The sequence below is a fragment of the Aquarana catesbeiana genome, linkage group LG08 (assembly GCF_042186555.1).
Source record: "Aquarana catesbeiana isolate 2022-GZ linkage group LG08, ASM4218655v1, whole genome shotgun sequence".
Classification (NCBI taxonomy): Eukaryota; Metazoa; Chordata; class Amphibia; order Anura; family Ranidae; genus Aquarana; species Aquarana catesbeiana.
The window spans coordinates 158,924,473-158,938,928 of NC_133331.1; the positions used below are offsets into that span (position 1 = coordinate 158,924,473).

Below are 14,456 nucleotides of genomic sequence, written 5' to 3' on the forward strand. Positions count from 1 at the left end.
TTTGTTATAGAGCCCCTCATTAGATATTTCTTGATTATATATAATCAAAAAAGTTGTGATTCTCATTTTAACCAGAATCGTGCAGCTCTACACACAGTATTTCAATCCGTCCTGGAAGAACCACATGTTCATAATGGCCAGACCCTAAATCCCATAGGAGGCTGGGATGGATGGTCACAAAGGGGGTCGAGAATGCCAATATCCACAATCAAATTGTGCCGGTGAAGAGTTTAGAAAAAGTATATGATATGGGGAGACAAGAGAGCCACCTAAGGAAACCTTTACACAAGATGTAAGGCTTATAATGAGGGCCTGTCCATCATGGATCCTTGACGTCCTTATAAATATTCAAGTTAAATGTTTTTTCTGGCTGCAACAAAGTTCCATGGGAGATGCTTTTTGGCTATGTACCTTGCTGAAAGAGGCCACTGCCACCAGGGAATACCATTTCCCTGAAGGGATGTACTAGGCTAGTAACAATGTTTAGGTAAATGGTTGGTATCAAGTAACATGCATATGAAGGGCAGGACAAGAAGGTTTCCCAGCAGAACATTGTCAAAAGCTTTACACTGTCTTTGCTGGCTTGGCTTCTCATACGGCATCCTGATGCCATCTCTTTCCATGGTAAGCGACACACAAACACCCAGCCATCCACATGTTCTTCCATTGCTCCATGATGCAGCTCTGATGCTCACGTACCCATTGTAGGCACGCTTATCCTGTGGACATGGGTCAGCATGGGCACCCTGACCAGACTGCGGCTATGCAGCCCCATGCACAGCAAAGTGTGATGCCTATTTTTTCTACTTTCCACACATCAAAATCAGAGATAAAACATTTACTTGCTGCATAATATATTCTACCAACTTTCAGATGCCATTGTAAAAAGATAATCACCGTTACTCACTTAACCTATCAGTAGTCAAAGTTATGGCTGAACGGTGTACACTGTTGTACTATACTAACAGAGGGTCACAGTATTGTGATACAATAAAGATTTACCAAGATCTGACCTGGAGTACACACAGACTCTCACTGCAATTCACCCTGTGCTGGCAAACACAGCTTGGTCAGTGTATGACAATCTCACTACTCACTTCCCTAGTAGGTTCAAAAGTGGAACCCAAATTACAGCCATTCCAGGGATGCGCAAATTGTATCGTCTGAAGTCCTGGATATGTAGTTCCGGGGGCCAGGCAGGTGGATTTTTCTTCATTTATCCCTGCTGCTTGCCCACAGCCGGCAATTCTCTTTTCATCAAAAGCGATCCGAGCGTCTTGCCTCACCTCTATGATCTAGGAGGCTCTCGTTCTGGGTGGATATCATATGACGGTGTACCCGAATGGCTGCATGCACGCATTGCGGCCTCGCTGTTGCTAGAACACAGCACGACTCCAATCTCTGTAAGGAGCCGCTGCCCTTCAACCATGTGATCGGCTGTGTCCAATCACAGCCGGTCACATGTAAACACGGAAATGCCGATAATCAGCTCTCATTGCCTCACATTGACAGAGTGTGTGGCGTGGAGAGCCAATCAGTGGCATCTCCTCGCAGCGGACATAAAGACATGTCATCAGGGAACTGATCATCAGTGCCTCGATTACAACAAAGCGCCACCAGTGCCAGCAATCAGTGCACATCAGTGCTGCCTCATCAGCGCCCATCAGTGCCGCCTCATCAACGGCCATCAGTGAAGGAGAAAAATTACTTATTTACAAAGAATTTACAAACTAAGAAAAAACTTTTTTTCTTCAAAATTTTCAGTTTTTTATTTTTATATCTTAGTAAAAAATTAAAAACCCAGCGGTTATTAAATACAACCAAAAGAAAGCTCTATTTGTGTGGAGAAAGGGATAAAAAAAATTCACGTTACAGTACAGCATGACCGCGCATTTGTCATTCAAAGTGTGACAGCGCTGAAAGCTGAAAATTGGCCTAGGGAGGAAGGGGGTGAAAGTGCCCGGTAAGCAAGTGGTTAAAGTGTATTTTAAAAACCGCCGCTCAAATACCATGTGACTAATAAAATGATATATATATATATATATATATATATATATATATATATATATATATATATATATATATATATATATATATATATATATCTATATATCATTTTATTAGTCACATGGTATTTGAGCGGCGGTTTTTAAAATACACTTTAACCACTTGCTTACCGGGCACTTTCACCCCCTTCCTCCCTAGGCCAATTTTCAGCTTTCAGCGCTGTCACACTTTGAATGACAAATGCGCGGTCATGCTGTACTGTAACGTGAATTTTTTAATATATTTTTTATATATATATATATATATATATATATATATATATATATATATATATATATATATATATATATATATATATATATATATATATATATATATATATATATTATATATATATTTTTTTATATATATATAAATCATGCCCAGTCCTGCCCTATGATGGACATAACACAGGTACTGGGCGTGACTGTGAGTGGAGCTTGCCAAACCTAGCCAAGTACACTCGGCAATGTATGTATATGGGCGGCACTCGGTCCCGCCCAGTCCCGCCATTGGACCGAGATACACAGGACCGGCTTTGTGTATCTCCGCGGCGCCATTTTCAAACTGCAGTGACACTGACAAGTCACTGCAGTTTAACTGCAGCCTGGGCAAGGCTGCATATGACACTGGCAAGGCTGCAAATGACACTGGACAAGCATACAGATGGATGCTGTGCAAGTCTGCAGATGGACACTGATAAGGCTGCATTGATGGGCATTTAAATGTAAGTTTTTCCTTAAAATTCCCTCCTAAACTTGGAGTGCGTGTTATACGCCGATAAATACGGTAATTTTCTAGCAAAAATACGGGTTTTAACTTGTAAACAAAAGTGTCAGAAGGTGGCCTGGTCTTGATGACCAGGCCATTTTTTGCTCTTTGTTACTTTAAGGCCCCTTTCACACTGGGGCGGTTTGCAGGCGTTATTGCGCTAAAAATACCGCCTGCAAACCTCTCAAAAGCAGCCTCCCCTGTTTGTTCAGTGTGAAAGCCCGAGGGCTTTCACACTGAAGCGGTGCGCTGGCAGGAGAAGAAAAAAATCTCCTGTCAGCCGCATCTTTGGAGCGGTGAAGGAGCGGTGTATTCACCGCTCCTGCCCATTGAAAGCAATGGGACAGCGCGGCTATAGCCGCGCTACACGAGTGGTTTTAACCCTTTTTCGGCCGCCAGCGGGGGGTTAAAACCGCACCGCTAGCGGCCGAATACCGCGGTAAAACAGCGCTAAAAATAGCGCTGTTTTACCGCCGACGCCCCCTACCGCCCCAGTGTGAAAGGAGCCTAACTGACAATTGCTCATGCAATACGGCACACAAACAAAATTTATACCATTTTTTTCACACAAATGTAACTTTCTTTTGGTGGTATTTGATCACCACTGTGTTTTTTATTTTCTTGCGCTTTTGTATTCTGCTACACATTTTTAGTAAAAACTTAATAAGCATGTATTGATTGGTTTACAGAAAGTTCTAGCATCTACAAACTATAGTATATATACTGAAATTTCTATTTTTTTTTTTTTTATACTAGTGATGACAGCGATCAATGACTTCTAGCGGGACTGCGATGTGGGAACCAGTGACACCAATAAAGTGATCAGTGCTAAAAATATGCACTTTCACTGACACTGGCTGGGAAGGGGTTAACATCTAGGGCGATCAAAGGGTTAAATGTGTGCCTGACCAGTGTTTGTGTGTGTGTGTACACTGACGTGCTTTCACTAAGGGATGTGCCGGTTTGTCCACACCCCTGATTTCCCATCTTTAGGCAGAAAGTCTAAACAATGCAGCACAATAAATATAATGCGTGTTTATGAAACCCAAACCTGGTGTAATATGAAAAGCCTTAGAAAGAGCAATCATATACAGCATGGTCTGTGCTAGATCAATTTTCCCATCATGTCTGAGTAAGGAATTAAATCTTCTGTCGCAAGAGCCTTCACTTTGTTTCATGTGCATTCCCATAAAAATGAAAGGATGGCTTGCTAGGACTGGACTTTAGTGGTGAAATAAAGGAGACTGTACCACTAACTGTGGTGGGAACAGCAAATATAGAACAGATCAGACAGCCAAAGATATTAATATATTCTGCCAACAGTCCACTGGGAAAAACATAAAACCTACATTCAAGGCTAATACAGTCACAGGCTATTCATAAATGGCTTTCTTAGAAAAAAAGTAAATGACAAGAAATATCTTTGTAGCATAAAAGGGCGCTCTCACACCGTAAATACTATATGGGAGAATGCAGTTTAAGGTCCAATTTAGTGCCATTAGGCACCCCAAAACGCAGTGAGATTCTGCCGTAATTCTTTTTTGGCCGACACGCATGCATAGGGCAGCCCATTGAATTGAATGGGTCCGTCCAACGTGTGACACGCAAAATCATGTAAAAAACGCACAACAAAAGTTGCGAGTGGGAATGCTCGTTCGGAATGTGAATGAGGCCCAATATTTACTATACTATAGTATTTACTATACTAATAGGCATTACTATAGGCAGCCTAAAACTTTAGAGGCATTACTACAGTATTAAAATTGTTACAAGTTACATATCATTTAAAAATATATTGCCATTTTAAATAGGACCTTTTAGTGGTTAAGTCCTCATGCACACAGGGCGTTAGAAAAAACAAGCTACAAAGCTAGCACAGACGTCAGGAAAAAGCAGCTGTAAAAATGTGCTTTTAGCTCTTCGCATTGGCGTTATGCAGATTTAGCCGCGTTAGCGGCTAAAAAAAAAAAAAAAAAAATCCTTAGCCAAGCAAGAAGCCTGGCAGAACAGGAAATGGGGGGTTCTCTGCGCCTCCCACCCCAAAGCACCTTGTCTCCATGTTGATGGGTGGTGGTTGTGGGGGTCTACAGGCAGGGGGCTTATCAGAATCTGGAAGCCCCTTTTAACATGGGGCCCCCCAGATCCCGGGCCCCCTCCCCATGAGTATTGGGTACATTGTACCCCTACCCATTCACCCCAAAAAAAGCCGGATCATGATGATCCAACTTAGGTGCGACTTCCATTCAAATCAATGGGCTAAAAGTCGGATCAGTGACAACAGCTCTCATAGGGAACCATCAATTTTTCACGTCAAAAAAGATTAACGCTGTGTCCAGCGTTGAGCTGCGTCAGACGTATTTACAGCTGTAACACTAGTCTTCAGAGCATGCTGGTCCTGGGTTTTTTTGCAGTTTGAAAATGCCTATGCCACTTTCAGCTCCTAAAAGCCTAAGTGTGCAAGGACTCACATTGTGTGTGCTGCCCTTTTTCCTTACAATTTTTAAGTACATTTGTTTGTGCAAGCTCATATTTTTTCATATATGGACCAAGATTTCTGTGTGCTACACAATTAAAGCGGGATCCTGGCCGTAAAACAAAAAAATTAAAAGTCAGCAGCTACAAACACTGTAGCTGCTGACTTTAAATAAGTACTTACCTGTCCTGGGTGCCCGCGATGTCGGCTGCCCAAGGGCAACCCGTCCCTCGGCTCTCGGGTAACACTAAACCAAACGTAAAAGAAGAAAAATAAATAAATCAGGAGTGTGCCGAGGAGGAAAATACACTGGGAACATGTAGAAAAAGTTACTTTTGGAGGGAGGAAATAAAAAAAAAAAAAAAAAAAAAAAAAAGCCAGTGGGAATCAAATACCACCAAAACAACTCTCTATTTGTGCGAAAAAAAAATTAAAAAAAAAAGATACAAAAAGGTCATTTGTGGTAGTAGCGCAGTGCTGAAGAGCAACAAATGTTCTGGTCACGAAGGGGGTAAAACCTTACAGGGCTCAAGTGGTTAGGACCACTGTCTTGGATACAGAAAGTTCTGGAAAATCCAAAATTAGCAATGCACTGAAATTTCGGCCAAAAATAGGGTTTTCAACGTTGTGCCAAAAAATTAAAAAAAAAAAAAAAAAAAAAAAAAAGTGCCAATAATGGCTGCTGAAAACTCCTGCGATTTTGCCTTGCTCATGGTGTGTTTTTCAAAGGTCATGTGACTCAACAAATGCATTAAAAACGCAACACGGGTGCATTTTTGATGCATTCTTGCTGCGTTTTCAATGTTTTTTAATAGGGAGGAGCGTTTTTGGTGCGGTTTGCCAAATATGCATCAAAAATGCAGCAAGCAGGATTTTTAACACCGCTTCAAAGGGTGCCAATACTGACAAATTCATATTCATTTAAATTCATGATTTTAAAAAGTTGAATATAATACATTTATAAAAATATCTAAATTTAAAATCTCATCAATTTCAGTTTTGACCAAGTGCATCCTGAATTTTCGATTTCGGTGCACCACTATCCAAAATGTTTGCATTGCCACAAGAACAAGAGGAAATATCTTCCAATGGGGAAACATTGTGGTTGATTTACTAAAACAGTGCAAAACCTGATGCAGCTCTGCATGGTAGCCAATCAGCTCCTAACTTCAACTTGTTCATATAAGCTTTGACAATAAAACCTGGAAACCGATTGGGTTCTTTGTAGAGCTGCACCAGATTTTGCACTCTCCAGTTTTAGTAAATCAACCCCATTCTATGTCCTATTTTGATGATATGCTCATGTGGAAAATGTTCATATTTTACATAGAGCTGCAGGATTAAATCGCTAAAAAAAAAAAAATTGCAATCTCGATTCAACCCCCCCCCCCCCCATGGGAGTCTATGCCGGAAGTGGGTGCAAATACCTGTCTATCTGCACCCCCCTCCCCCCTGAAAGGTGCCAAATGTGACACCAGAGGGGGGGGAGGGTTCCGAAAAGCGGAAGTTCCATTTTTGTGTGGAACTCTGCTTTCAGTCTGCAAATGAGGTCAGTTTAACCACTTAAAGACTATATATATATATATATATATATATATATATATATATATATATATATATATATATATATATATATATATATATATATATATATATATATATATATATAGATAGATAGTCAGGTTGAAAAAAGACACAAGTCCATCCAGTTCAACCATAAAAAAACAAAAAAAAAAAAAAAATATCGTACAATCCAATATACCCAATTCTATACCCACAGTTGATCCGGAGGAAGGCAAAAAAAACCCAGCAGAGCATGCTCCAATTTGCTACAGCAGGGGAAAAAAAATCCTTCCTGATCCCCCAAGAGGTAATCGAATTCTCCCTGGATCAACTTTACCTATAAATATTAGTACCCAGTTATATTCTGTACATTTAGGAAAGTATCCAGGCCTTTCTTAAAGCAATCTACTGAGCTGGCCAGAACCACCTCTGGCGGGAGTCTATTCCACATTTTCACAGCTCTTACTGTGAAGAAACCTTTCCGTATTTGGAGATTAAACTTCTTTTCCTCCAGTCGTAAAGAGTGCCCCCGTGTCCTCTGTGTTGAATAACTCAACACCAAGTTCACTATATGGACCCCTTATATATTTGAACATGTTGATCATATCCCCCTTTATTCTCCTCTTCTCAAGAATGAATCAATTCAGTTCCTCTAATCTTTAATCATAGCTGAGCTCCCCATGCCTCTTCCCAGTTTGGTTGCCCTTCTCTGCACTTTTTCCAGTTCCCCGATATCCTTTTTGAGAACTGGAGCCCAAAACTGAACTGCATATTCCAGATGAGGTCTTACTAATGATTTGAACAGGGGCAAAATGATATCTCTCTGGAGTCCATACCTCTCTTAATACAAGAAAGAACTTTGTTCGCTTTGGCAACAGCAGCTTGGCATTGCATGCTATTATTGAGCTTATGATCTACCAAAACCCCTAGATCAGGGGTCTCAAACTGGTGGCCCTCCAGCTGTTGCAAAACTACAAGTCCCATGAGGCATTGCAAGAGTGACCATTACAAGCATGACTCCCATCGTCAGAGGCATGATGGGACTTGTAGTTTCGCAACAGCTGGAGGGCCGCCAGTTTGAGACTCCTGCCCTAGATCCTTCTCTACTACGGATTCCCCCAGTTGTACTCCCCCTAGTATGTATGATGCAAGCCCCCAAGTGCATAACTTTACATATATATAATATTTAGCAGAGACCCTAGAGAATAAAATGGCGGCCGCGTTATTTTATATCAGACTGTATTTGTGCAGCAATTTTTTGGGAAATATACACTTCAATTAATTAAAAAAAAACCTAAACAGTAAAATTAGCCCAATTTTTTTGTATAATGTGAAAGATATTACGTGGAGAATCGTGATCTTTATTCTAAGCAAAAAAATTGTGATTCTCATTTTATTCAGAATCGTGCAGCTCTAATGTTTCTAGATATTTCTATGAACATAACCAATAGTTGCTGACTTTGACTTGTCTAGGATAGATTTTCTTGGCCTATGCTGTTTTTCTAAAGTCAGGTTCTCTCCTCCATGGGCATAAAAATGCAAGTTCACACAACCTAAACTTGCCTAGTTGTATCTGTAGCCAAATCAAGCACAATTGTTTTAGAATATTGGAAAAATTGGCAAAATATACCAAAGACAGACGACTACCTTGCTGGTTTCCAGCTATGACGTCAGACACCAGGCATATTTTATATTTTTCATCTCATGCAGAAATGGAGTTAGAACATGAAAAATTTGTTACACAGTAAAAAGATACTACTTCCTATTGGTGTAAACAATCTCGCATCTCCAGGACAGACAGGTGTGTGGAAGCAGAGGAGCACCACTTGGTAAAAAGACCAATACAGAACATTAGGGAGGAGAGGGTTATGTTTTGTTGGAGGAAAACTGACTGCCTGTGCAAGTCTACATATTCAGCAGCATGCTCATTTTTGCTCTGCAAGCCAGGATGTACATATTTTACACAAGTGGGGTAGTGTTCAGGCAAGCATAAATGAAATAAACTAACATACACAGGCTTAAACAGGCACCTAACCGACTTCCATGGAGAATACAGGTTTTGTTTTTATAGTCTGCTTATAATCACACAGCCATAGGCTACCAGAGCCTAACAAAACCTGAAATTACCTTTCAAAGGGACAAAGAGGTTAGCGGTCACCTGGAACTGGACAAGGTGGGAGATTACTAGTACTGGAAACATAGATATATATATATATATATCTATATCAACTGCCATGATGCGGCACATGTGATCAGTTATGACACCAGCCATTTTAACAACTTAAGTACCCCAAGCCTATTTCTGACACTTGTTTACGAGTTAAAATCAGTCATTTTTGCTAGAAAATTACTTAGAACCCCCAAACACTATATATATATATAACAGATTTTCCATAAAGGTGAACTTACCCTTTAAAATATACTATACACACACATATATATATATATATATATATATATATATATATATATATATATATATATATATATATATATATATATATATATATATATATATATATATATATATATATATATATATATATATATATATATATATAGCAGTGCAGCGGTAAATTCAAATATGTAAATATAAACCACATGTACAAATTCAATCAAAAAAAGTTCATATGTGAAATCCCACGTGGGTATCCAAAAGTAGTTTATGCTATTTAGCAATAAATTAGTATAAACGATATTATGCCATGTGGATCATTCTTTTATTACATGCTTTGTGATCTGTGACCACCCCGGAGGGTGAGTTGTTGCTTGGAGAGCTCACTTCCTGGTCTGACTCGGTCACTGTTTCGCACATATCCGATGACTGGTGTGGATGTACAGGATTACCTTGATCCTTTGGCTTGGATATTGTAATTAAGCGCAATTGACCACTCTTATTAGGGGAGTCGCATATTCTCTGGTAAGCGCGGCTGCAATTACTTTGATTGGTGACACATATTCTTACCATCATCGCTCTCATGGTTGGAGGGACTTCTTTCTCATTCTGAATCATTGTCTATGTGCAATAGCATAAACTACTTTTGGATAACCACATGGGATTTCACATAATGAACTTTTTTTGATTGAATTTATACATTTGAATTTAGCGCTGCACTGCTTTCTTATATATTTACTGTATGTCAGGTGTCTGGACACTGTGCACAGCTGCTGTTTAAATTTATCACGACTTCATTATTTTTCACCATTTGTGCAGATATATTATTTTTGTTTATATTGAAACATTGCTGCTTCCCAGCTGTGTTCTACTAGTTAGACAGTAGAAGCAACCACTGCATTCAAACAGGGGAGCAGGTATTCCATATATGTGACCTCTGAAACCGTTCACATATTCCCTCTTCTGCCGACCCTGCACTGCAAGGGTTAAATGCTCATTTAGGCCTGAGGGACCGGAAAAAGCAGCAGTCTCTCAGCATCCTCACATCTAATGCATTATCTATGACTACCTTGGCGTACAGAGGGGAAGAGGCTGCAGGGAGAGCATAGAGGAGTTTGTGGAAGTGGAGGATAAAGTAAATAAAACTGCTTTTCCTTGTTACCTAGACCTAAAAACAAGCATTTAACCCTTACAACCCCACTGCAAGGGAGGATTTTACTTTCCCTGCAGTTTGGTTTGTCTTAGAGGCTTGGACTTCAGGACACAAGCTTTAACAATGTGTATTGATACAAATAAATATTAGTTTGGCTGTGGCGACAAAAAAAAAAGCTAGGGGCAGATCATGTTTGTAGCAGTACTTGCTATACTTGCCCGATCTCTGGCACAGTCCCCTAGACTCACTGATCCAGTGATGCAGATCCACTTCTCTTCTGGGTAACTAATAAGTGAGCTCAGAACCTCAATGGTCCACCTCTACCCTGGTAGCACAGGAGCATGGTGCAGAGAGCTTTAACATTTAGGATCCACTTAAAAAAAAAAAAAAAACAAAAAAAAAAAAACACAAGGGCAAAGAGGATCTTTGAAATCAGCAGATCAAACCAAAGATACTTGAAAAACGTTATTTATGCACATTTTGTTTAAGATGTTGGGGGTTCAGCATGGGGGCTACCGCCATTTGATCCTTTGGACTTGTAAAATCCAGAACATTTTCCAAATGTATTCGCTGTAAAAAACCAAGTGCCCTCAGAAGCCAACACATTTTTTGAATAGAGTCTGTTTGCAATTAAAGTGTCACAAGACAACTGAATAAACACCAGTTTCGAAAAGGCTCCAGAGTTTTCTAGTGGATATATCTAAAATAAACTGCATCATTCTCTTGACAAGAAGTTGTGAAAAGATGACTGCAGAAGCACTATTTTTGCATGGGCACTTGCTGATCTGAATAAGCTGCTGTGTTTCTTGCTAGAAAAAGGCCCCTTCCCCCTTTTTTTTTTTTAAAAAAGCAGCCACACGGAAACCGCATGGTCCTTTGGTGCCATGCAATTCCATGTGCAGGAACTGCACCACCTTCTTTAGTGCATAGGGGTACCATTAAGCGTTAATGGCTGGCACTCACATGCATTTTCTTAAAGCCCCGCGCTTAGTGTGAGGCTGCAACACCATGTGAGATTTACACGCACTCCCACCAATGTGAACCTAGCCATAGGGGGCTGGGTTATAAAGAGATATCCCAAGTGTCCCTGGAGTATTAAGCTATTTAAAAATGGAAGGACTTTTGGCACAGCTGTGTTGAGGGGGGTGTTGAGACCTCCTACTGAAATAACAAAGATGAAGTAATAAAAGATCATTTGTCATGACAGACAAAAGCAAAAGAGGTTTACATGAACACGTCAACCATAAATATTACACGTAACTATAATTTGAAGTAATTTTACCTCACAAGCGGGATGTGATCTAAAGTGCAGCAGGTCCCATCATTCAGCGTGTCACAGGTGTGATTGTAAACCCTGCAATAAAAAGCAACATATCAACTATGAGATTTGCAACTAAAGGGAAGCACAGTTTTCATTTGCTAACGTGACTCTTAAACTTTAGCTCAGGTCATTGGAAAGAGAGAATGAGAAACAAAACCAGGTACTCCAGACCAAGGATGAATTTTGGGTTTTCTGTAACCAATTTTGTAAAGTTCCTGGGACGTCACCTTCAACGAATAGTGACGTTTGCAAACCTAATCAAATGCTTGCCAACCACAGTGACGATGTACAAAGTCACAGATTTTGATGGAAGTTTGGATATTTTGGATGGGTATATTACAAGTTATTGCAACTTTTTATTAACAGATTAAGGCAGGCCATAGACAATGGCACAATTCCCCCATAAAACACAGACAGTGTTGACAGAAGAGTCCCTCATGCCGAGACATTGGTGCCCCCCCCAGGGAGAAGACCGTAATTATTGCTAGCGACTATAGGATCCGGCAACTTGGTACATTCAGCCTGCTCAATAATGGTTCAAATCTCTGCCAAGATTCAAACTGTGTATGGCCTGCCCACATATGTTAACGGTGTTCAAACCACACATGTGAGGTATTGCTGTGATTGCTCAAGCAAGAGCAATAATTCTAGCCCAAGACCTCCTCTGTAACTCTAAACTGATAACCTGTAGAAATTTTTAAATATCCCGCATGGGAATTTTTAAGTACCAAAATTTGACGCTATTCCCTGAGCAGGTGCAATTTTGAAGCATGACATTGGGTTTTACTCAACGTAACATTATCTTTCACATTATAGAAAAAAATTGGGCTAACTTTACTGTTTTCTTATTTTTTTTTTTATTCAAAAAAGTGTGTCTTGTCCCCAAACAAATGCGATTGTAAGACCACTGTGCAAATACGGTGTGAAAAAGGATTGCAACGATCGCCATTGTATTCTCTAGGGTCTCTGCTAAATTTATATTTATATATATATATATATATATATATATATATATATATATATATATATATATATATATATATATATATATATATATATATATATATATATATATATATATATATATATATATATTTTGTTTGGGGGTTCCAAGTAATTTTCTAGCAAAAAATACAAGTGTCAGAAATAGGCTTGGGGTCCTTAAAGTGTAGTTCCGCCCACTTTTACAACTCTTCAGCATCCCTCACTAAACTGTGCACTGTAAAGGAATTGGATATTTTTTAACTTTTTTCTCAGCACCTACTGTATATCTGCTGTATTCATTTTTCACTTCCTCCTCTCTGGCCGTGGCCCATCGCATCATTTCCTGTTTGCAATGCCTTCTGGGAAGGGGCGGCAACTTCCTCTGACACTTGCCGTTGCTATGGAAACCTCACCTGAAACCTATTACACTGCTTGTGCTGCACTGAGCATGTACGAGATCTGCAAGGATGAGATCCAGGAAGAAATACAGTCTGGCTTCAGATGCCCACACTTAAGATGGCCACAGCCTGCTGTAAGTTTATAAAATAACAAACTACTGCTATAAACTAACAAAACAGACCTTAGTTTACAGACTAACTTTACTAGAATACATTAAGCTTGTGTATTATAGGGGTATTTTTATTTAAAAAGTATAATTTCGGCCGGAACACCACTTTAAGTGGTTAAATGATCTCAAACCCATTTGAAACTGATTGTAGATGCATTGTCAAATGGCTGGTGTCATAACTGATCACATGTGCAGGATCATGGCAGTTGAAGAGCAAACAGAGACCAACATGGCATCTTCCTTGGCTGAAAATGATAGAAGTTTAGTTCCACTTTGAAAATGAAAGATAGACATTGTATGGTTGCCATGCATACCTGGCCGCCCCACTAATGTTTCAGTACATTAAGAGGTTTTCAATGGCCCTGTTGAGTCAGCAGAAGAAACCCCAAATTTGAGAGCTATGCACAGTATATGGATTATTGGTCTGTGTAGTATGTTCAGGAATTACTATACGCTTCTTATTTTGCCTTTCAGGCTGTCTCTGACTTCACTCATTTCTCACTCTCTACTGCGGCAGAGAAGTTCCAACAGCAGTTACACTCTAGTGACTAAAGAATTCATTGGCATATAAATAATAATAAATAACTGCATGAAGAACTATGAGCATAAAAATAACAGGCTAAAAGTTTGACATTATGAGAAATACCATAAAATAAATAAGTGACAACATGATAGTTAATCTTCATGACAGGAAATTTTGGACAGCAAATATTTAACTTAACTCCAGACTAAAACCATAACAAAAAAATAGTAAATTTTTAAACTATATAACCACTGTATTGCTAGTAAGTTATTCAAATCAAGTCAGTAGCCTACATTTCATCATTAAAACTCAGCACAACAGGGTCAAAAAAAGTATGAACCTATTTTGTAAAAAAAAGTGTTATAAACTTTGTTTGACAGGGAAAAAATTTTTTTGCCATCTTAAAAATGCATAATTTTTGTTGGAAAAATTACCTAGAAGCCCCAAAGCAGAATGTTTATCAACTATATTTCACATTATTATTTAACACGTTGAACAATCATAAGTAAAATAACAAAAATAAAATATCAATGAGGTCAAGTCTGGCAGAGTTTCAATGTGATATTACATAATTAATCGATTTATATATATATGATTTGTATTGCTTTACAGTCTTTTATGTTTAAAGGAAAAAATGAAAACAAATAAACATGCTAAAC

At 39.1% G+C, this 14,456-nt stretch overlaps 1 protein-coding gene across 2 annotated transcripts in view; it reads right to left on the reverse strand.

Annotated features, from left to right (window-relative positions):
- The window catches only part of LOC141106142 (transmembrane protein 150A-like), a 205,673-nt gene that overhangs the window by 85,532 nt on the left and 105,685 nt on the right, over positions 1 to 14,456 (reverse strand). For both annotated transcript variants that reach the window (XM_073596616.1, XM_073596615.1), the window contains one exon: positions 11,684 to 11,755. In XM_073596616.1, coding sequence (XP_073452717.1) covers positions 11,684 to 11,755 — 72 coding nt within the window. The remainder of the gene's footprint in view (positions 1 to 11,683; positions 11,756 to 14,456) is intronic.